The 22,674-nt window shown below is 39.2% G+C and overlaps 3 protein-coding genes and 1 pseudogene across 4 annotated transcripts; 3 read left to right on the top strand and 1 right to left on the bottom strand.

Annotated features, from left to right (window-relative positions):
• Nucleotides 1-75: 75 nt before the first annotated feature.
• Nucleotides 76-4,813, bottom strand: LOC121957159 (uncharacterized). The gene is made up of 5 exons (XM_042505682.2): nt 4,647-4,813; nt 3,870-3,931; nt 3,680-3,790; nt 2,847-2,996; nt 76-2,561 (listed from the first exon to the last, which is right to left on the bottom strand). The coding sequence occupies exons 2-5, from the start codon at nt 3,894-3,896 to the stop codon at nt 2,475-2,477; spliced, it is 375 nt and encodes a 124-aa protein (XP_042361616.1). The 5' UTR covers nt 3,897-3,931; nt 4,647-4,813; the 3' UTR covers nt 76-2,474.
• Nucleotides 4,814-6,164: 1,351 nt separating this feature from the next.
• eif1 (eukaryotic translation initiation factor 1) lies at nt 6,165-9,970 on the top strand. Its single transcript, XM_042504602.2, has 4 exons — nt 6,165-6,350; nt 7,485-7,648; nt 7,767-7,868; nt 8,651-9,970. The coding sequence occupies exons 1-4, from the start codon at nt 6,320-6,322 to the stop codon at nt 8,693-8,695; spliced, it is 342 nt and encodes a 113-aa protein (XP_042360536.1). The 5' UTR covers nt 6,165-6,319; the 3' UTR covers nt 8,696-9,970.
• Nucleotides 9,971-10,125: 155 nt separating this feature from the next.
• LOC121956389 (GTPase IMAP family member 7-like) lies at nt 10,126-15,371 on the top strand. Its single transcript, XM_042504571.2, has 2 exons — nt 10,126-12,280; nt 13,242-15,371. The coding sequence occupies exons 1-2, from the start codon at nt 12,268-12,270 to the stop codon at nt 14,045-14,047; spliced, it is 819 nt and encodes a 272-aa protein (XP_042360505.1). The 5' UTR covers nt 10,126-12,267; the 3' UTR covers nt 14,048-15,371.
• A 1,126-nt stretch (nt 15,372-16,497) lies between these two features.
• Nucleotides 16,498-21,245, top strand: LOC148186424 (uncharacterized; annotated as a pseudogene). The gene is made up of 9 exons (XR_015774805.1): nt 16,498-16,606; nt 17,593-17,683; nt 17,819-18,210; nt 18,338-18,426; nt 18,560-18,701; nt 18,817-18,932; nt 19,499-19,672; nt 19,784-19,873; nt 20,050-21,245. The product of XR_015774805.1 is annotated as an uncharacterized LOC148186424 (transcript).
• The last annotated feature ends 1,429 nt before the right edge of the window (nt 21,246-22,674 follow it).

Below are 22,674 nucleotides of genomic sequence, written 5' to 3'. Positions count from 1 at the left end.
AGATATCTGTCTATATGTGTCGGCCCTGTGATAGTCTGGTGACCTGTCCAGGGTGTACCCCGCCTTCCGCCCGATGACAGCTGGGATTGGCTCCAGCCCCCCCGCAACCCTTACGAGGACAAGCAGTTACAGAAAATGACTGACTGACAGATATAGAAATCTAGATATATAGTTGAACTTCCAAAGCACAAATGATCAACTACAAACACAGCTGCCACTTTATTACCTCCACAAGAGTTAAAACTAGTGCTCCCAGTTTGTGTTGATGTAGTTCGTATTGCTGTTTTACTGTTGTGTTACACAGAGAGGTGTTTCTGTAGAATGAGTGATATGAATGGGGTGGACAAAATATTAGAAACCCTTGTCAGTATAATGCAACACTGACAAGTGTTTTGAGGGAGATGTCTTTAAGTAAAAGATATCGACGCAGGGGACATAAATAGTGGAAAGGAATATATTAAGAATATTGAAAAACTAAAAGTCTCCCAAATCAGAAATACTGAAATAAAAGCACCAGGACCTTAAAAAGACTCAGCAAGACAGTTGACAGTGCTGCCCTCTATCGACAGCATCAGGGAAAATACGGTTCTTTAGAAATGCTTGATGATGAGAACTTTAAATAAAATATGACTGAGCTCTAGCATCCAAAGAAATTCAAACATGTAATAAACGCTTAAATACCACAATGTATGAAACAACAGCACACAGCTAGTTTTTTTTTTTTTTTTTTTTTACATGTACAGTATTTTACAGCACAGCATCGAAGTCTGGTGATATTCTATTTTATTTAGCTCAAGAAATCCCACGAAATGAAAACTAACAATGAATTGATGCCACCACACTCTGACTGACCTGCAGCCCTGACTATAGTGCCAAACGTGGATTCATTCGCTGCTGAAAATAGTCCCCAACAAATCTAGTATTTTCTCCTTTGTGTTTGATAAAAGACTACAGTGACCATTTTTTTAAAAAAAATAATTTACCAAGCCTTTTTTATGAATAATGACACTTAAAGATTTAAATATTTAATAGGAACCAATGGACCAGGAGCTGAGAGCCACAGGCAGAGGAGACGGAAGACAGACTAAAACATATTTGGTTTTGGTCTAAATATGAGATTCATCATCGGTAAGAAGTATATCGAATAACACCAGCCTCAAGCTTTAACTTAACCATTCTGGAAAGATACAACACAGAAGGCACTTCTAGCAACATCTGAGAGATCAACAAAACTGGGTCTCATGTTGATCCTTGTAGGACTTTCCTCCTGCTAAATGTATTTTGTAGTCAATTTCACTGTTTCACATTTTTAAAATAAAAAAAGATTTCCCACAATAAGCCCTTTATACTCAAAATGAAGAATCAAATGACAGGTGGTGTTGGTCACTCTCACAGAGCTATGAGTGATAATGATTTTCTTTTTAGATTTTATGTAAAGTTTTGACATTGTGTGACAGTTTTAAAAAAAGCTGTTTGTGAGTGAAATTCTCCTAAGAAAACAAGCTTGGCTGATATGACATTACATACTGTGAGGCGTTTTTAAATTTGAGAATTTGCCATTCAGTTTATACTGTGTTATCTAAACATACAGATTTCTTTGCCAGCTAGTCCAAAAGTGTAATGTAATTTCTGCCTCCCGAAGACTCAGCATTACTTTGACACTGATGAAGTACCTTGATTTGTCAGGTATGTAATTGACTACATCCTCCAAATCACATTTTCTGTCTGGTTTGTGATATCATGAGAGCGGAGATACATTCCCTCCCTGTGGCTGCAGCAAGGACTACAAACCATCATGGCATCCAGTAAAAGACGACAAGACCCACAATAAACCAGCAGGCAGGCAGCCAGCTGAAACAGATCAGCTGATTGTCCTATAAGAGAGGGAGCTGAAAAGGGAGGGGGAGTCAATATATGTAAAAGACAAGTGTAAGATAGAGGCAGAGAAGAATAGAGTTTTTAGTTTTGTTATATAGATGACAGTGAACTGGAGTTTTGATTCACCAACCTGTTTTTGTTTTGTTTAATCTCTGTCTCATAGAGAAAAGTTGACCCTTTAAAGAAGACTGAATACAGTGAGTTTAAGTTGGAAAGTAACGATTAATTGTCTTCATTTCCTGCACCCACACCTCCAAAGCTTCAGGAGAAAAGCCCCGGACCCCCTCAAGACACCACAGGTTATTTCATCCACTAACTCAATTCATTTTCCAGTTTTTATCCATATTGCCCACTCTTACTCAATACTGTTTTGTTACATTTATAAATAAAAAAGGAGCAGTAACAAAAACCTTAAGTCTTTTGTGAAGGTAAAAGTCAAAAAGGAGTAGTCATGTCCAGTGTCCTGGAGGTTCAAGGTACTGACCATGAAATGTCATGCCACTGTAAACTCCAATTAAAGGCATACATTTTAAAATTACTATGAAGTACATGTAGTCGATCAGCTGGCGGTGGCATTAGTGCACCTCGACCCCCTTCTACTTGATCCTGATCTCGAAGCAGAGGCAGTTGCAGGACTCACACTCAGGAGGCTGACAGGTGCAGGCACAGTCCCATCTGGCACACTGTGGGAAAACATCACACAGGAGTTTTAAAGGTATCCATGTTATTCCTAGTCCCCATGGTACCTTGCGTGAATTATGGGCTTGACTTCCAATGCTGAACTAGAACTGGCGATTTCCAATGATAACGGTACACTAATACTATTTCCCGGAGCAATTTGAAAATAAAGTATAATATAGATTAAATATCTTCCTTAGAAGTGGGCCTGATGCTTTGTCAACAGGAATGTGAAGAACACGTAATTTGATTTGTTTTTAATAGCGTGCAAGTATTTGGACATTACTCACAGAGGGAGAAGGGCACGAAGATGGGCACGAAACAGCCCGACACGAGCGTAAGGTTGGCAGGCGACAGTCACACATTTCTGCAAATCTAAAGCACTGCTCGCATATGGAAATGTCTGGACAGCAGTCGTCACACTCTGAAGAACAACGGTCCTGTGGGAGAGGGAAAACAGAGACAAAAATCTCAACAGGGATACAGTGGAACATAAACCCAACAACGAGAATATGATTAAAACATCTCCAGCTACAGTACATTCAAGGTCCCATCTCTAATCCATCTTTTGTGTACATACTATTCTATTACTTAGTTATTATTATGTGTACATACCTTATTTCCTCTATGTACATACTTATTTTATTACTTATTTATTGTTATTTGTTATTGTTATTTTCTTTGTTACATTTCACTTTTCTTTTTTCATGCTGCTGTAACATTTGGAATTTCCCCCAATGGGGGATCAATAAAGGAATATTCTATTCTATTCTACGTCCAGATCTTACATGCAAACTTAAGTAACTGCAGATGGTCAAAAACAGATGCCAAATGCTTCATTCCAGCTCTCTCTATAAACGTATGTTCACATAGTAGCAAGATATTGTCTGGTGCTGCCTCAGTTTCTAAGACCAGGAGGAGCCAAAAACAAAACCTCAAATTATCAACATAGTAACGAGTTACCTGTTGATGCTCCACTCAAGTCGCTTTCACTATTTATTTTCCTCTACAATTTTAATTTTAAGTTTAGCGTAACAACACATTATACATATTTCACATGCTGTGGGCTGGAGAAAGGCCTGCTTGCTCTGTAGGTAACAGTAACCGGGCCTGCAACACATACCTTGAGGCAGTATCGGATCCACAGGCCGATCCCCAGGACGATCATGTAAAGACTCAGAGTGATCATCAGCACTGCTGGGAGAGGGATGGACAGCTCCCAGATGGGCAACACCTACGGAACAAGACCAACGAAAGATATCACCACATCGATAGAGATGAGCTGAGGAAATATTTGTCGTATTCTTTCTTACTTGCATCGTCTCTTTCTGAGAAGACATCTTTAACTTTCACAAGCCTCACATCTTTGGGAATTCTGTCAGGAGGAAAAGAGTGAATAAAAAGCTATAATACTGTTAATTATTCATGTTTTCAAAAAGCCTCTGTTAATTGCCTTCTGTTGTAAGTTTTGCAGAAATGATGCTCTCTTTTTTGGTCTGATTACATGCAACTTATGAGTGTTTTTTTAAAATGATTGAAGTTATATTTAGTGTAGCCAGTGATGGAAAGAAACTTAGTAGGCATGTCATTGGTACAGGCAAGTTTTCACATGAAATATTGGAACAGGCCAAAATGCTGCCTATATAGATATACTATATATATATATATATATATATATATATATATATATATATATATATATATATATATATGAGAGAGAGAGCAGTGGGGTAGTTTAACAATGTGGTATAAGAACTTTTACCTCAGAAATGGAGGAAAAGGTTTACAATTAATTTATTCGAGCAAGGTAAAAAAACAACAACAATGCAGCCATAAAACTACTTCCAAAATACTTCAGCAACTTTATAAAAGTACACAAGTATCTATGGCTAACTTTGTTAGCAGTAAAACTGACTCAAATATCAGACGTATTTGTTGTAAAGAACGATCCCTCACAGCGTTAAATGCTCTTAGAAAAATAAGGAAATTACATGAATAGGAGATGATTTACATTTTTGTTGGCTGTAGCTATCGTTAGCTAACAAAGAATAACGTTACGGAGTGAGAAGCCGACAGTGCTAACATGTTACCGTTCTGAAGGGTCCTGCACTTTCATTCATGCGCCTTGTGTAATAAATGCAAACGCTGGTATATCTGAAATAAAGTCACATTTTCCTGTTTTCTCGTCAATTGTAGAAAAGAACTGATTCTCGCGCCTACATCTGTAAACATACGGATTAGCTAGATGTGCGGTGGCTGCGTTACCATGGAGACAAAGGGTAGTCAGTAGGGACAAAATACATGCACAGCAGCGCGAATGGGAAAATAGATTTGAGTGATTAATTTTAGCGATTTAAAGTAACTCAGTACATTTACTCATATTCTTAACTTAAATACAGTATTTATGGTTCTTGTACTTAACTTCAATATTTTTCATTTTATGCTATTTAACACTTCCACCACATCTCAGAGAGAAATGTATTACTACATTTATGTTTGACTCTACAGATTCAGATCAATAATATGAAAAATAATCAACAAATGAGTCATGATGTATTATTATAGGTTAAGGTAAGATGAGGCTTTGTTAATAGCTGGAGTAAATTTAGAAGCTTTAAAATTTCTTTTTCTTATAATATATTTTGATTCATATACTTTTGTACTTAAATTAAGTAGAGTTGTAAGTAAATTAAGTAGAGTCTGAATGCAGAACTTTTATTTGTAATACAGAATTATTGTTCTGTTTTACTTTTTTTTTCAAGTACAAGTAATACATGATATTTGATTATTTTTATCAGTGACACATTTTGTACCTGAAGTGTAATATTTGAGCTGTTTGCTTCATCAACTACAGGTTAAACTAAACATAACACTTATAACCTGTGGCGTATTTGCATATTCTTAATTTTTAAACATTTGAAGAATGAATGTTATTGATTTTTCAAAAGGTACCCATCCTATTGTGTTCAGGTATATTAAACCTATTTAAATATGTGAGACCCTTTATTTTTCTCTGGTCATAACAAGGTCTCATTAGATCCTTTAAAACATGATCAGTAGAACATTACTCATTGGGGAGAAAAAAAAAATCCAAATTGTTTGAAAAAGTTTCATCTGTGGTGCTACAGGCCAGATTTAAAGAGTAATTAGCAAATGTTTCCAAACCATCATGAATAACAAAAGTAACAATAAAACAAAAATAATGTTAATTAAATACTATCATACTGCTATAGCCTGATGATATTGTGTGTTACGATTGAATTCGTGTTTAATGCCAACTGAGCATGTTGATTTTTAATCAAATACCAGCATTCAGGCATGTGATCCCACGTTACTTAGGCTGATATGTAAAACATTTAACTGATTGAAAGTTGGTGTTTCTTTTTTCAGTGGTTGGTAATAAATAGTGAAATTTGACTTGCCAATATTAAGAGGGTTAATATGCTGGTAATTTTCCTGTTGCAAAATATTAGGAAACGATTACGTCATCTTTTCATGAAAACTGAGAACTGACTGGGCGCGGCTGTCGATGACGTTGCTTGCGTACGTCTGAAACGTACTGACGTCACTTCGGGGTGGAGCTATAAAGCTTGTTTTCCAGATCTACGTGCTAGAAGAACCTCCATTTTGTGAGAGCTGTCGGAGCAGAGCGTAGCACCGTCTCCCCGAAAAGGCGAAACCTAGAAACGACAAAAAGTCAAAGTTAGCCGACGAACCGCTCGCTAACCAAGGTATTATCCGAAAGGAAAGCAAATCTTATCGTATGTCCGAAATCCAGAACCTCACAACCTATGGTAAGTGATTTAAAAAAAAATGAAACTGGGTTGGTAGACAAGGTGGGGGAAGGGCGAGCACCAGTGAAGCTAACGGTGAGCTTCGTGCTTACGTCGGGCTCTTAATAGCTTAGTGGAGAATTTAACTATTTATTATAACGCTTGAATCTTAAAGTAATCGATTGAACATTAAAGTGAAACTTGGGAAATCTCAAACGGGAAAGTCTGACGGTCTGTATTTGGACATTGTCGTCTATTACTGGGCCTTTGCTAAGACTGCCGCCATTAGGCCTGTATTGTGCTACTAACGTGTTAGCTTATTCTTAAAGCTGCATTGATTAGTCGATTGTTTGTCAGGCCGACAAACGGCAGGTTTGTTGACAACAGTGATTAATAATCCTACAATGTTATGTCTCTTTAAACATAAATGACATTTTGAATTGATATCTATTTTTCATCTGAAATGTCGATGAAAGCAAACAGGATAAATACAGCTGTCCCCGAGCGACGGTTGAGAAATAAGGACAAAAACGCATTCAAAGTCTTCCTGTTGATCTGTGTGCAGACAGAACAGCGTCTTTCTCTCAATTATTTTGATTTGTCCACAACAGTTGAACGAGATAATACCGGTCATATTAATCAAAAAAATCCTTGCGGCCTTGTTACTTCATATGTGTCGAGGAAGTCGTTTACTCCCTGAAAACGTGTTTTATATAGTATATTATATTGTCTTTATACTGTGAAATATGTTGTGTTTTGGCCTTGCAGTTAGAGTTGCCATGTCATGGCTCTGTTAATTCATGCACAATCCTGTTTGCTGGCTTCGCAGTAGCTATCTAACGCTGCCAGACTTCACTGTTAAGCTGGTAGGCTGTAAATTTAGCTTCGTACGTCTGTGCAGCTCCACAGTCTGAAAATGACCCTTCCAGAAAGCTCTGCCAGATGTCAACACAGGGAAGATGAAGAGCCGATTTTGTTGCTAGTACAAGAATAACACTGAACAAAGTCCACCCTGAAATCCCATGGATGTGTGCTTTTTTATACAAGACAGCTGTGTATAGAACATTTTTGTGTGTTGGACTTTTCATGAGCTTAATGTCTGTTTGAAAGTGTTACTCATGTCCTATTGTCTCCTGCCACTCTCTCCCCCTCCAGACCCCTTTGCTGATGCAAATCCGGGCCATGACTGCCTACCAGCCGGGACTGACGAATATATCCACATAAGAATCCAACAGCGGAACGGCAGGAAGACCCTCACCACTGTCCAGGGCATTGCCAATGACTATGACAAAAAGAAGCTAGTCAAGGCCTTCAAGAAGGTATTACCATGGGCTGGGGTTGATGTGGGAATCGGCTTTTACCCAATGCCACAGAAAAGGTGACATTCACCCTTGTTTTCTGCAAAAAGTGACTCTGTTTTTATCCCTGACCTAACAGAAGTTTGCGTGCAATGGTACAGTGATTGAGCATCCAGAGTATGGTGAAGTGATCCAGCTTCAGGGAGACCAGCGCAGGAATATCTGCCAGTTCCTCATTGAGGTAAGTTTTTCTTTTGGTTGTTTTTGAAGAGGAATGTGAAGAAGTTTTTGAGATGGGTGGGGTTCAGTCTCTCACTGTTGCTGTCTGTATTCACAGCTTCACCACTGAGTACATAGCTGGGTCTCAATAGACTACTTTTTATGAGATTACATTGAAAACATTATTGTAACTCAGTACCAGCAGTGGCTCAGAGGAACACACAGGCTAACATTTGCCAAATAAAAACAATCTTATCAGAGTAATAAACAGTCCCATGCTTGACACATCATTATGTAAGCCCCATGGTTATTATAACAGTACTGACATCGATTCTTCCCACGTGAGAAGATAAAAACTGACCCCATATACTCCCTGTGACTCTGTCCTCATACACTAAACTCACAAATGACTTCACAAAGGTTTTTGTTTAACATTCATGTTAAGTATGAAGGGCCGCTCTCTTACTCCACCGCCTGTGTTGAAGAAACATACGTCATAAAAAAACGCGCAAGACCGTTAAACTAAGCTGAACTGGAACTAGTGCCTGGAACTTCATTTAATAACATAAATATAAGACTTGGTGGCAACAGGGGGCTTGGTATATGAAAACCTGCAAGAACACCACTAAATATCAACAAAAACTGCTTTTCAACTGATTAAAGTGGTCTGGAGGTGTAGTTAAATTAAAAAAATTGACACTGATTCTACAGGGTTGTTACGCGATTTCACGAGGTGTACTGGTCACGTGACAGATTTGGTCATAGGTCATCGTCATTTATTGATCTCTTCTTTCTTCTCTGCAGATAAGCCTGGCCAAGGAGGAGCAGCTCAAAGTCCACGGCTTCTAGAAGCCCTCCCCTTCTCTCCAAGAAGGTGTTAAAACCCTCCCCAACCCGCCTCCTATGTGCTGCTGTTGCTCTTTTTCCCCCCTCTCTCCCCTTTGCAACCCCACCAGCTCCTATTAGTTAACACGTGAATTACCTCAGACAAACATGGGATTCTGTAACACCCCCGCCCCCATACAATACCAGGGGGCAGGCTCGCTCTCACAAAGACACACCACTGCAGCTCCGCACAACATCAGGGATGAGTGGTGATGAACCTCCCACAGTCACTTCCTCCTTCCTCCCCCCCCCCATTTTGTTGATTTCCTTTATTTTTTTTTTCTCTTTAGGTCTTGTGCCGCAGAAAGAAGGCACTATTTCATGTAACTTTTTTGTTTTGTACTTCAAGGTGTTTCAATAAAACGTTCAGTCTCCATATGTTGGAGTGGTGTCATGGGGATTGGGGGCTGGGTTTGTTCAGGAAGGTCATAGACTCTATAACTGTTTTCTGCTGAAGTGGGAACATTAAGAAGAGCAAATGCTGCAGGTTGGGGAGGCGCAGAGAAGTTTTTGTTATGGTATTTGCTGAACAAGTCATTTTCTGTAGTTTGCAAACAGTACACTTCCCTATTTTCAGTTTAAGTGTCCCACTGGCATCATTTACATGCCCAGCTACCTGCTTTTAGGTTACAGAGAAGAAATTGTGTAAAGTACAATTTTCACCACCCCATCCAGCAAATTTCTGTTTCCTCTAACCATCCAATGGCACATTTTTCTAACTTCTTTCCCTTTTGCTGCCAATCCAAGTATTACAACTAAACGGATGTTCAGTGGTGGTCTTACTTTGGTCAAAGCGAGGCCTGTAATGTGGGAGGCTGAGTCAGTTTACTATGTGATCAGATGAACCCTCCAGAGTGGGAAGTGAAGTCAAATACTGGTAATCTTTGGCTCTAGCCAAATTCAGTGAAAGGATGTTTTTTAGGGTGTAACATTGAGAATACATTTGACCTTACTGGTAAATGAAGTGACTTCCTCACTCTGGCACTTGTCCGGCTTTGTGGCGTGGTCCAAAAACAAATCTGGTATCATGCCTATGATAATGGACACTTGAAACTTTAATTTCCTATAATGCAATAATTTATATAAGCATGAGTTAAGATGTAGTAATGCTGAAGTAATACAGTAAAAAAAAATCAAAGCCATGGCCAGGTCACACTGTGCTCCTGTTGACTTAGGGTGATGGAGAGCAAGTCTGTTTTGCAAAATCCACATTTGGTTCAATAAAATGTCTGCAGTTGATCAGCATGTTGTTTTTTTGTACATGTATGGGTGATTTCATTTGTCTTAAAGTTTGCGTTTCGATGTCAAGCTAACATTTTGTTAACAACTATACTCCTCACAGTGCTGGTGTTTTCCTAAACCTGTAGGAATAACGCACTACAGAAGATACTTGGTAGTTAAGCGCATAAAAAATTAAGATAATATCACTATGCTATGAAAAGCAGCCACGCATCTTTCATGGAAAACCATTTTAAATAAACTTTACAAATTGCTTGTATTATTAGCCTACTATTGAGTGAAGGTGCTGCAGTTCTGCATGTGGTTTGTGCAGGCCATTGATGCACTGCATTAAAAAGATTAAAAGTAGAATACAGAATGAGTGTTTTATAGGCTGTATCACTGTTGACTGGTGTAGTTTTTGTTAAGGGTTTGTATGTCATAAAAAAGTCTCAATCATATTCTGGCTCCTCCAAATGGCACTCAGTCATCAAATCTCTGAGAAGCCCTGACTTAAGATTTTTCCTTCATAGTACTCTAAAAGGTTAGTTTAGTTTTTACATTTCTAAATATCCCTCTCAGGCCTGTACCCAGACGTTTGGGTTACACAGGGTGTCGAATGGAAAAGTGGCTGGTGTGAAATTGGTGATTACAGCCTTGATATTTATTCTAACATGTTTCTAGTCAGGTGCAGATTTTTAGGTCTCAAATATGATTGTGATCCAGATGAACCATTTTAGGTCAGTTTTTTTTACAACAACAAACAAACTGGTCTACTACCTACATCCACTGAGTGAACAACAATGAATATGTTTTACACTGAAGCTACAACTCCACTCCGTGGCCCCCGAATATATCTTATAGTAACTGCCTTGTTTTGCAATTTACTCATGCTCTACATTTAATAGCAAATTTGAGGAGGTTTGGGCGGTCTAGTAAAAATTTGTCTTACAATCTGGTACTATCAATAGCAGGACTAATATCACCAATATTGACACAGTTATTTTTTTAATCACAAAGCAAGTAATGTAACATAACAATATGTTTTATTTGATAAAAATGTGTGTACTCATGAGGAATTTGACCCTGGTTTTGCATTGCTGTCAATATACTTACATGGAAATAGACATTACAGCTAAGAAAAGGACAACAAAAGTGGACAAATAAAGGTAGGACATAGACAGGACTAACATATACACAAGTATGTGGAAACAATACATATTTATAAATGAGAACAAAAAGCACCAGTGCCCAGCAACATAAATACGAAGTATATTTCCATTTCCATTTGTCATGGTTTATGAGGTGAATTTATTATGACCTCAGAATACATTTTCATTATCACTAATTGATAAACACTGATTTTTGTCTTTTTACCATTCCATTAATTACTTGCATGTTAAAATAGAAGACAAACCAACAATATTTACACTATTGCAGATGTTATACGCAAAAGTATAAATAGTAGAGATACTCCAGGTTTTGATAGCCCTTTTCAACGGCTTGTACTTTGAATAAAAAGGAAAGATATCAATAATTTAAAAATATCTTGAAGTAAATATTGTATTATTTGCTCCACCACATTTATTTAACAGATTTTCTTTGAGGATTTCACAAACTCCATATAAAATGATTTGTAAGGCAGTACAATAAACCATAATACAGCAGCAGTCAAAATAAGATCCACCTCCATCAGTTAAATGTTAATGCACCAGTAAGTATACCAGCATTTAACATCAACAATGATGATTATTATAATAATAATATATTTTAAATACATTTTGCTGACAATGCTATACTTTTAAAGCAGACTGTGTAGTGTGTCATTGCATGAATCTTAAGGAAGATATTGTTCCTTTTACCCAATAAACAATATTTTTAAAAAAATATATTATTTTTTATTTATTTTGATTTTTCACTTTTCCTTCTTTGTTGCACCATTGTTTACTATGTAACGTGCATGTATACACTGTAAGTTCTTTCATATGTTTAATAGTTTCCAGAGTTTTGCGCTGGTCTGCAGTGTGATGAGGTCAGCTGTGGCCCTCTCACCAGCTGCTTCCCTTTGCCTGGGCCCGCTCCTCCACCAGCTCACGCTCATCTGACTAATCTTTCTTGAATGTTTACTTGAATCCTGTATTTTGATTCTGTAATGATTTCTAAACCCAACAGTCAGACTGACTCTCCGTGCTTTCAGTCCTTCCCAGGTAACAGGTGATGTGCGATTCAGGAGGAGGGATCAATGAAACGAAAATGAAACGCTTTGATATCTAAACATTGACATTGGGGAAGATATCAGCAACCTTTACTCGACAAATATGGCTCAGTCTCGTGAGTATATTAAATAAACAGTACTACTAATATAAGTCAGCTTATCATCTGCAGAGTTATTTTTACCTCTGTGTGTTTGACACTTTAAAAAAAGAAACTGATTGTTGTGATAACTGACCATCAAGTCTGACTGCGTGGTGAATGGTGTCAGTTACTGTCTAAGTTGAGCAGTGATGAGAGTTAAATTTTGATCATTATTATGATTATCAATTGTACAGCTTTAATTGTGTTTTAATGTAATTTTTTTGTAATTCCTTTGTTTTTTGTTGCTAAATGGAAAATACAAAACGTAGAACTTCTAAGCATGATGCCTTCATACTTGTATTTACATTTATTTTCAGATTTTATCTTTGTACATTTACACTATATTTTGGTTGGATTTGGACCTTTTTGAATTTTATCTTAGAATTTTATATTTGCACTTTTCCTACTTAGTGTTGCAACTTATATCACAGAGAAAGCATAATAACTTAATAAGCTCAGCTGTTAAAGTGTTAGGTAACCTCCAACTACCGCTGGTAATAATAATATATTTGTTGTTTTATGATGCGTATGAGTTACTCTGTTTGTGGAGGGGACAGATTGCAAAAACATGGCATCAGCTCTCTTCTAATCGGGTTTCCTGGTGTGGAAAGGAAAGGGCAGATGTATGCTGACAGGGATAACTGATGAGTTTTTGATAAGGTGTGGTGCTCTGCTGTCACACTGAGCGCAGATACCGCCGCTAGTACCAGTTTTGAATTGAAACTGTTAGGCTTTTTTTCCAATGTTTTTTTTTATTGTATATTAACAAATAAAAAACATTACAAAATATAAAAATATAAAAGATATCAATGTGAGACTCAGTTTCAAGAACAGTCTTATTCAGCTACCCTCAGCAAGAAGAATGTAGTCAAACTGGTCTTTATGATTCAATGAAAAGGTTAACATGAATGATGGCTTTGTGCTATTTGCTCAACAGGTTATGTGCAGCCCAGAGAGCTGCAGATTGTGTTGATTGGAAAGGTTGGAGTTGGTAAGAGTGCAACAGGAAACACCATCCTGAAGAGAAAGGCTTTTCTATCTCTGATATCTTCCTCTGCTGTGACAAAGAGGTTGCAGATGGAAAAGGTGGAGCTGGACGGACAGAATGTGGCTGTTGTTGATACTCCTGGTCTGTTTGAAAGCACCCAAGATGTCCAAATCCAAGAGGAAGTGATGGAGGAGATCATGAGGTTCACGTCTGCGACTTCATGTGGCCCTGTTGTGTACCTGGTTGTGCTCCAGCTCGGCAAATTCACACAGGAAGAGCAGCAAATTGTGCAAATAATCCAGAGGACCGTTGGTGAAGAGGCAGCACACCACACCATGGCCCTGTTCACTCGAAGAGATGATCTGAGGACGGAAGGAAGTTGTTTAGAGGAGTTAATCGGGGCAGATCCAGCTCTGCGTGCATTCATCAGAGAGTGTTGTGGGGGATACCATGTTTTTGACAACAGAGACACTGATCCGTCGCAAGTGACTAAGCTATTAGAGAAGATCAACAACATGTTGCAGAGAAATGGAGAAAGAGGCTACACCCAGTGGGGCGAGAGAGAAACTCAAGAAAGAAGAGAAGCTGAAAGAGGCGGTGCATTCACCGACGCCTGCCTCATGGGTGCTTGTGCTGTAGCATGCACTGCAGCAGGTGCATTACTAATGTACACGATGTTTAAAAAGAATCCAAATCCAGATGTAGCAGTTCGTGCAGTGAAGACAGTCGTGGTGCTTCGCAAACTTAGCTTGTAGGTTGATGGGAGAGAAGGCAGAAGTAAACCAGCCACACTAAGTTGGCAACCCGTTTATAAACCTGTAAATGGATGAAACTTTAGGTTTGTAACTTTTTAAATGCTTTTCTACAGCTGTTCTTTCAACATTTGTTCAGGCCTTTGCTTCCTTGTTTAAGTCAAAGTCATGGTGGAAGAATTAGTTGAATATTTTACATAAGAAAAAGGACTATTACCTTAGTTTAGAAATACTCTGTTAAAGTTTAAGTCTTGAGTTCCAAATTTCACTTAAAGGTGAAGTGTAGGGGCATCTGTTGGTATAAATATTATATAATATTCACAAATATGTTTTCATTGTGGAATAATCACCTGAAAATACGAATTTTTGAGTTTTCATTACTTTAAAATGGGCCGTTTATATCTGTATGCAGAAGTACTCTTATATGTAATCTGCCATGTTCTTTCTACAGTAGCCATTCATGTTTTTCTTGTGTGTATTTTTTTTTGTGTTGGCCACTGTATCTCTCCAAGATGCTCGGCACACAGAAGTTTCAGTTGGTTGTAATCTGCAGTCCTTCCACTAGATGCTACTAAATCATACACACGAATACTTTAAGTAAAAGCACAAAACATTAGCATCAAAATATACTTCAAGCACCAAAAGTAGAAGTACTCATGCAGAATGGCCGATTTCAGAATTCTAAATATATATAATATTATGTATTATATTATTGATGTATTAATGCATTAAGCACTTTACCGTAACTCTTAAATGTGGCTCTTTTTTTTATTTCTTTCCTTTATTTATTCATGGATATTTTTCAACAAGGAATCAATTAAAAGTCTTATCCTTATCTACATCATTATTTATTTGTTGATTACATTCTGTATTATTAATCTGAATCTGCAAAATAACTCAAATTAATGTAGCTGAGTAAAAAGTACAATATTAACCTCTGACATGAAGTAGCAGAAAATAAAAATACCGAAGTGAAGTACAAGTACTCAAAATTGTTCTTAAGTAGCCCACAGCACTTGAGTAAATGTATTCAGTTACTTTTTACGACTGAAATTATGTTAAGCATATTGTTCCTTCACTCTGATGTTTAACTTTCATTGTTCAGATTTTCAGAAAATAACATGTTTAACGCCTAGATGTACTTGCAGGATTTCTGTGTAACAGGATGTCACGACTACTTTGGAGACAATTTTGGGCCATTATTTAACATATACAAGTGTGATGTGAAAAGCTGAAAATACCACAAACACTGAGAATTGACTTTTCAGTAAAGAAGGAAATATCATGTGTCCTTTTGCTTTGAGACAAAAATAAATATGTATATATATTGATGGGTGGATTGATTTCTCAGTGAGATGTAATTTTTCTTGTGCAAACTCTGACTGTTGATTTTTTCCCATTTAGTCTACATAAAAAGGGAAAGAATGAAATGAAATTTAAAACAACACCAAAAACAAAATAACATTTGAATTAATGTGCAAGGTATATTAAAACATTTTGAAATATGAAATTAACATTTTCTTTAAATCCTGCTACTCAACTACATCCAAGTCTTTCCAACTGTACTTCCCATACACACGCTTCCCCTCCAAATTTGTCATCCCAAGAACAATATTTTCAATTGATGGTGTTATGAAGAGCTCAAATGAGGACTTGATGTCTTCAACATGGCTGACTGCATATCTGGTGGGGTCTGGAACCATTTTGATAATATTAGCAACACTAAGTTTACCTTGCTTTTGAAGTGGGGAAAGTACTGCAATCTGCATGCTGGCTGGGAAGATCATATCCCCAGCGACCATGCAGATTGCACTATATACAGAGCACAATGAGGAATGATTTGGATAGAGGGCTGCCTTGCAAGCTTTTATATGTTTGCTCCTCCCTTATTTTGCATGAACTTCCAATGTCCTTGCGGGAATTGGGTACACACATTCATACCCCCCATGTCATGTATCAACTCAAAAGTATCAACTCTGCACCTGCAGGTGTGGGGAATGTTAGGTCACACATGGGTCACACACACACAGTTTCACATAGCTTGGGGTCAAATTGACCCCAGAGGAACACCAATGCGTGCAATATGTGTTAAGCAAAAAAATATCATGAAAAAATATCATATTGATAATTTTATGCTTAATCAATTGTACCCATCAAATTAGGAAAAGTCATGAAATATGAAGCAAAAAAAAGTAAACAATTTTTTTTTGAATGATAAACATTGAATGGGGTCAAATAGACCCCAAGGATAACAGGAGGGTTATAGTATATTCTTATTGTTTTTAATGGAATTTAAAAATTATGTGTATGTGTGTGCGCGCGCGTGTGTATGTTGTGTGTGTATCTTTGCGCGCGCGCGTTCTTTATGACGAAAACAGAATGTGTGACGTCAGTGGTTTCGAACGCTCCATCATGGATTTATAAAGGAAAGTCGCGTTCCAGCCATCATTTCATCAGCTGCTCCTTCAGTGAACCTGCCAAAGTCAGCGAGGAAACAACTGGTTCAAACTTCGGACACGACCGACGTATTGATCTACGAGGAAGTCTCATCGAAAAGTGAAGGTAAATAAATCTATCAGATCTCTTAAAAAACCATAACAAAAACAGGGAACAGAGATACGGTAGTTCTGTATGTTTTTTGTTTTGTTATGGTTTTTTATTAAGTATTTAAACAGGTCTTGACAAAACATAATATCCATGCAAAGAAAACAAGAATATGAAATCCCAAAACAATATTTTTAACTTGATGTTAGGTTACATTGTTTTGGTTATGTTAATGCACAGGTGGAAAGTTCCTGTAAGCCTATATTTAATTGGGTTATAGCACTTTGGCAGTAATATGGCACTGACTGAATTTAGGACTGGGCAATATATCAACATGATATTGATATTTAGATATCTGACAAGATATCGTATAAAATTTGGGTAACGTAATATTGCAAGGGTTGTATTTTTCTGTTTTTAAAGGTCGCATCACAGGAAAGTAATGAAGTTTTCCAAAATTACCAGACTATTCTGGATGATCTTTTTTATCTTTAGCCACTCAGTCATTATATCCACATTACTGATAATTATTTATTAAAATCTCATCTTGCAAATGTTTTGTGAAAGCACCAACAGTCAGCCCTACAATATTGTTGAAATATCAATATTGAGGTATTTAGTTAAACAAAATCTTGATATTTGATTTCTCCATATTGAGCAGCACTATTTAAATTTATACTTAATCGGGGTTGTCATCAGGTTTTAGATACTTATGATTATACTGAAGATATAAAATAAGCTTTAACTCACAAATTGAACATAATTGACAGGTTCATCCACCACAAAGTTCAGCCTTAAAAATGAACATAAATTTAAAGCAACACACTTCTGATGCAGAATTATTTTTAGCTCCTGTGTGTCTGAAGTTTAAAACACTGACATGCACCGGGTTGATTCTGATGGAAGATGTATTACAATTAGAGATGTAACAGTTTAAAATGTATGACAAAACTTGTGTTGGCAAGTGACTAACCCCCTCCTCTGCTGTCTTGTTTTGTTTACAGTCATGCCACGAAGGAGCTCACGCTTAGAGAGCACGGGTTACTACGACAGTCAGGGGAACCCTTTAGTAATCTACAAGGAGACCATACAAAGGTAAGATAGCGTGTGAATGTCACAGTTTTGCTGTATATATGCACACGTTTTGTATGTGTGAAACACACATTTTGTTTTTTATCATACATCTTCAAAGCTTTCAGTCGTTGCTCACACATTTCTCATTATAAACAGGTTTTACAGAAGATGTAGAACCCGACCTAAAAAGGGGACCACTGACAACAGTGAGAAGGACAATGGCCACAACAGTGACAGCGCCACCCCCAGCACCAGCTACAGCGCCACCTCCAGCACCAGCTACAGCGCCACCCCCAGCACCAGCTACAGCACTACCCCTGTCAGCAGCTACAGCACTACCCCTGTCAGCAGCTACAGGAACAGTGGCTGCAGCAACAAAAGTACCAGGCGCAGCACCAGCCACAAGAAGGACAGCTCCAGCCAGAGCTCCAGCCTGAGGACCATCAGCAGAAACACAGACAGCGACAGAGACAGCAACAGCAGGGTTCCTAGTGTTTTTAGACTTAGGAATTTTGCTCTTCTGCTGCTCGTACTTCCTCTGTGTTTTGGTAAGCAAACTCTCCTTCCACAAACAATCAAATCCAATTCATCAGCTTGTGTTTTATAGACTGTCTGCCTTTGAATAAAACATCACTGACCTGTTTATCCTATGCTTTGTTTTTCTCTGTATATCAGGAGTGGCCTACTTCATCCCTGCCCTGAGCCGTCACTTCCTGGATTCAGGACGGTCTGAGTCGCCGGTCTCGCCCACCAACGAGAACAAGGTATGACCCACAGTAGCAGCTTGGCTTATTTTATCATAAATCCTTCTTTTCAATCTTCCTGAGCATCCATAAACACAATCACAGTCCAAAGATGTTTTCAACATGCACCATTAAATTCATCTTTCACTTACAGGAAGCAAGGTACGACGCAGGATATGATGCAGGATACGACATCGCGAAGCACCTGAGAGAGCTGCAGGACGAGCTGCGGAGGTTGAGGAACCACATGGTTCCAGCAGCAGACACCTTGCCCAACTTTGCTCTGGAGTCTCTTGGTGAGACATCTAAACCACCCTGATCAATTTTCATTTGTCAGATTGTAACTTGCACATGTGCTTTTTAATTTTGAGATGGATTTCTCAGTTTCTTTGTGGTTGTTTTTGTGTGCAGGTGCTTGTGTTATACCAGATCGGTCCTCAGAAACGTACCAGACTCGGACGGGATACTTGAGGATTTTTGGGATACCTGTTTGGAAACTCCCATTAAGCCCAAGGACAGTTATTCAGGTAGGAACTGCAAATACAGAACACATCGCCATGTGGTGTGGCTATATGATATGATGGTTTGGATTATTTATACATACAGTATACCCAGTGTTGGGAAGTTTACTTGTGACATGTAAAAGGTTACAGATTACCCTGTTAGAAATGTAACAAGTAATTAACTGATTACATTGGATTACTTTTTGATTACTTTTCTCACAAAATGTTTTAAACAGGGCACTAAAGCTGAAAATACCTAACAACATTAGCACATAAATGTGCTCAAATTTGTGTCAGCGGCTTTGCTGACCTGTGTTGTCCAAAAATATGTCAATAGAAGGCATTCCTGAACCGCAAAAAGATGTAAAGTAACAGAACGAATATTTTATTCAACATATAAACTTTTTACTGGAAAGATTTTGTTTTTCATATGTAACCACCAACATTTCATTAGTAACTTTAATTTAATGACATATTTTTTTCCCAGGAACTGTAACTTGTTACAGTTATATTTATTTTGTCATTGAATTACTTTAAGTAGTTACTCTCCAGCACTGAACATGCAGTCTAAACTCTCTTTCTGTCTTCAGGGATGCTCATGTCTGGTTCCAGGACAGTGCTGGCCTTTTGCAGGAGGGCGTGGACATTTGGTCATCGCCCTGTCTTATCCAGTCACCATCAGCCACGTCACACTGGGTCACGTTTCCAAGGCTGTAACCCCAACTGGCTCAATTTCCAGCGCCCCCCAAAAGTTTTCTGTCTACGTAAGTCACATATTTCAAATTCTCTTCACCGCAGATGTCCTTTTTTTTCACTTTCTCATACACAGAGAACAAAAAGATGTTCAATTGTATTCGTTTCTTTGTCTATTTTAGGGCATGAAGACTTTGGATGATGAAGGAGATCTGCTAGGAACCTTTGACTATGATCAGGACGGGGACCAAGTTCAGACTTTTAAAATACCAGTAAGTACTATGGCATAAAATGAAATACTTTCTTCAAAAAAATTCACTCACAATCTAATATATTGTTGGAGTTAGAGGTTTTCTGTCTTTATCATACACATTATATCCTCTATTTCCCATCCTCTCCCTCCTTTTTGACCGCCAAACTAACGTTCTGTTCATTTTTCTTCTCTCAGGATCATGTCAAAGGTGTCTTCAGCCACGTGAAGCTCCAAGTGGAGAGCAACTGGGGCCATCCTGACTTCACGTGCCTGTACAACTTCAGGGTCCATGGGAAGCTGGCGGACTGACGGACATGTGGAGCAGAAGGAGGACCATCGTCTGGGTGCAGAGGCGGATAAGTATTCTTTTACAGGTTGATAAGATTGTCACCATCTGTGAATAAATAGGTTTAATTGAATTCTGAGCAAATTAGTTAGATTTCTTTCAAAAACATGGGGAGAAGGCACTGGGGAACTTAAAAAGACATGGCCCAGAAATTAGCCACAAATTAGTTAAAGGGTTCGGGGTGACCTCTAGCTCACTGGGTAGGTTGTGCGCCCCATTTGCCTCAGGCTTTGAGTCCGGCCTGTGGCCCTTTGTGGCGTGTTATTCCCCCTTCTTGTCACCTTTTACTAATATCTTGCAGTTTGTGGGACATCTCTTGCCAGGTTGCTCATTGCCTTTCACCCCATTTTTGAAAGAAATCAAACCACTTTGCACAGTTTTCAAAGGGTTAAATAGCTTGTGAAAGGCATTTTAACTCAGCACAAGAAACTTGATGACCTTGTGTTGTGGAATTTGCAGTCATACAAATATTAGCAAATGTATTTTTAGTGTGGTATGATCCGTGAAAAGTAGGAGAGTTTATTCCAGGGTTCTGGTAAAGAAGGCTCCGACCGATTATCTGACCTCAGATTCAGGAGGAACAATGTGGATCCCGTCCTGGTCGTGGAACAGCGGACCTGCTCTTTATCCTCGCAGGGCTGCTGGAGGGGTCGTGGGAGTTGCCCATACGGTCTACATGTGTTTGTGGACTTGCAGGAAGCCTACGACCATGTCCCTCTGGGAGTCCTGTGGGGGCACTGCGGGAAGACGGGGTACCGGGGTGGTTGATATGAGCCATCCGGTCCCTGTATGACCAAAGTGAGAGCTGCGTCCGCATACTCGACGTGAAGTCAAGCATGTTTCCAGTTGGTGTTAGCGTCCACTAGGTTGTCCCTTGTCACCGAATCTGTTTGTGATCCTCATGGACAGAATCTCTAGGTGCAGCCGGGGGGAGGAAGGGGTCTGGTTTGGGGTCCACAGAATTGCAGATGATGTGGTTCTGTTGGATTGTTCACACCATGACCTCCAGCATGCACTGGGGCGGTTTGCAGCCGAGTGTGAAGCGGTCAGGATGAGAGTCGCACCTCCAAGTCTGAGGCTATGAAAACGGTGGATTGCCCCCTCTGGTTTGGAAGAGAGTTGCTGCCCCAAGCGAAGGAGTTCAGGTATCTTGTGGTCTTGTTCTCGTGTGAGGGTAAAACGGAGTGTGAGATGGGAAGGCAGTTTGGCGAGCGCCAGCAGTGATGCGGGTGCTGCTCAGGACCTTCATGGTGAAGAGGGAGCTGAGCCGGAGGGTGAAGCTTTTGATTTACTGGTCCATCTAAATCCCAGCCCTCACCTATGGTCATGAGGTGTTTTCTTGGTGACCGAAAGAATGAGATCGCAGATACAAGCAGCTGAAATGAGTTTCCTCTGGAGGGTGGCTGGGCTCAGCCTTTGAGACAGGGGGAGGAGCTCAGACATCTGGGAGGAGCTCAGAGTACAGCCACTGCTCCCTCGTATCAACAGGGACCAGTTTAGGTGGTCTGGCATCTGATTAGCATGCCCCCTGGGCGACTCCCATTAGAGGTTTTTTCGGGCAAATCCAACTGGTAGGAGGCCCTGGAGCAGACCCAGAAAACGCTGGAGGGATTATATATCTCATCTGGCCTGGGAACGCCTCAGGATCCCCCAGGAGGAGCTGGAAAGTGTTGCTGGGACGTCTGGAGTACTTTGTTCAGGCTGCTGCCCTGCAACCTGATGGAACAGATGGAATCGGATGAATATGGATGGATGGGGCTGAATGGGTGGATGGATGGGTGGATGGATGGATGGATGGATGGGTGGGTGGATGGGTGGATGGATGGATGGGTGGATGAATGGGTGGTTGGCTGCATGGATGATATCCACACGTGTGCAGGGAGGACAGGGTGGGCGGGTGGGTGCTGGAGGGAAGTAAGGTGTATCGTGATGGTTCACCAGACTTCCTCCCGGTGAACCTCCTCTCTGCATTAGTGTGAGGGGGACCTCACCATTTGCTGGTATTTTCTCTCACTCTAAATTCCACAACACAACGTCTTCTATTTATTCACAGATGGTTTCAGTCTTCGGGCTGCACGGAAGCGCAGTGGTTAGCACTGTAGCTTCACAGAGAAAGGACTGAGTCCAGCTCTGGTCCTCTCTCTGTGTAGAGTTTGCATGTTCTCTCCGTGTGTGCATGGGTTTACTCCGGGTTGCTCCGGTTTCCTCCCATACACAAATATGCACAGTTTAGGTGAATTGGCTACATAAATGTTAAATATAATAAATTAAGATCAAGAAAAAAAAACATTTCTGTATTTTTGTGGTTATATTTATTGTTTTTGTTCTTTTTAGAAATAATTCAACAAATATTCATAAAAAGGTTTTCACACATTGAAACAGATAAAAACATAACAAAAACCTACAATTATCATTTATGATGCTGAATAATATTCGCAGAGGTGTGAACTTGAGTCACGTGATCTGCACTGGAG

The sequence above is a fragment of the Plectropomus leopardus genome, chromosome 18, assembly GCF_026936395.1.
Source record: "Plectropomus leopardus strain MGB_pleo_1.0 chromosome 18, ASM2693639v1, whole genome shotgun sequence".
Lineage (NCBI taxonomy): Eukaryota > Metazoa > Chordata > Actinopteri > Perciformes > Serranidae > Plectropomus > Plectropomus leopardus.
This window is presented reverse-complemented; position numbering and strand designations above follow the sequence as displayed.

Bases quoted from the DNA above. Each gene is read 5' to 3' on its own strand.
- LOC121957159 (XM_042505682.2), bottom strand. From the start codon at position 3,896: ATGTCTTCTCAGAAAGAGACGATGCAA. The intron at 3,791-3,869 runs GTAAGAAAGAAT...CTTGTTCCGTAG, and splicing joins CTCAGAAAGAGACGATGCAA to GTGTTGCCCATCTGGGAGCT. The intron at 2,562-2,846 runs GTGAGTAATGTC...GTTTTCCCACAG, and splicing joins CTTCGTGCCCTTCTCCCTCT to TGTGCCAGATGGGACTGTGC.
- eif1 (XM_042504602.2), top strand. From the start codon at position 6,320: ATGTCCGAAATCCAGAACCTCACAACCTATG. The intron at 6,351-7,484 runs GTAAGTGATTTA...CTCCCCCTCCAG, and splicing joins CCAGAACCTCACAACCTATG to ACCCCTTTGCTGATGCAAAT. The intron at 7,869-8,650 runs GTAAGTTTTTCT...TCTTCTCTGCAG, and splicing joins TCTGCCAGTTCCTCATTGAG to ATAAGCCTGGCCAAGGAGGA.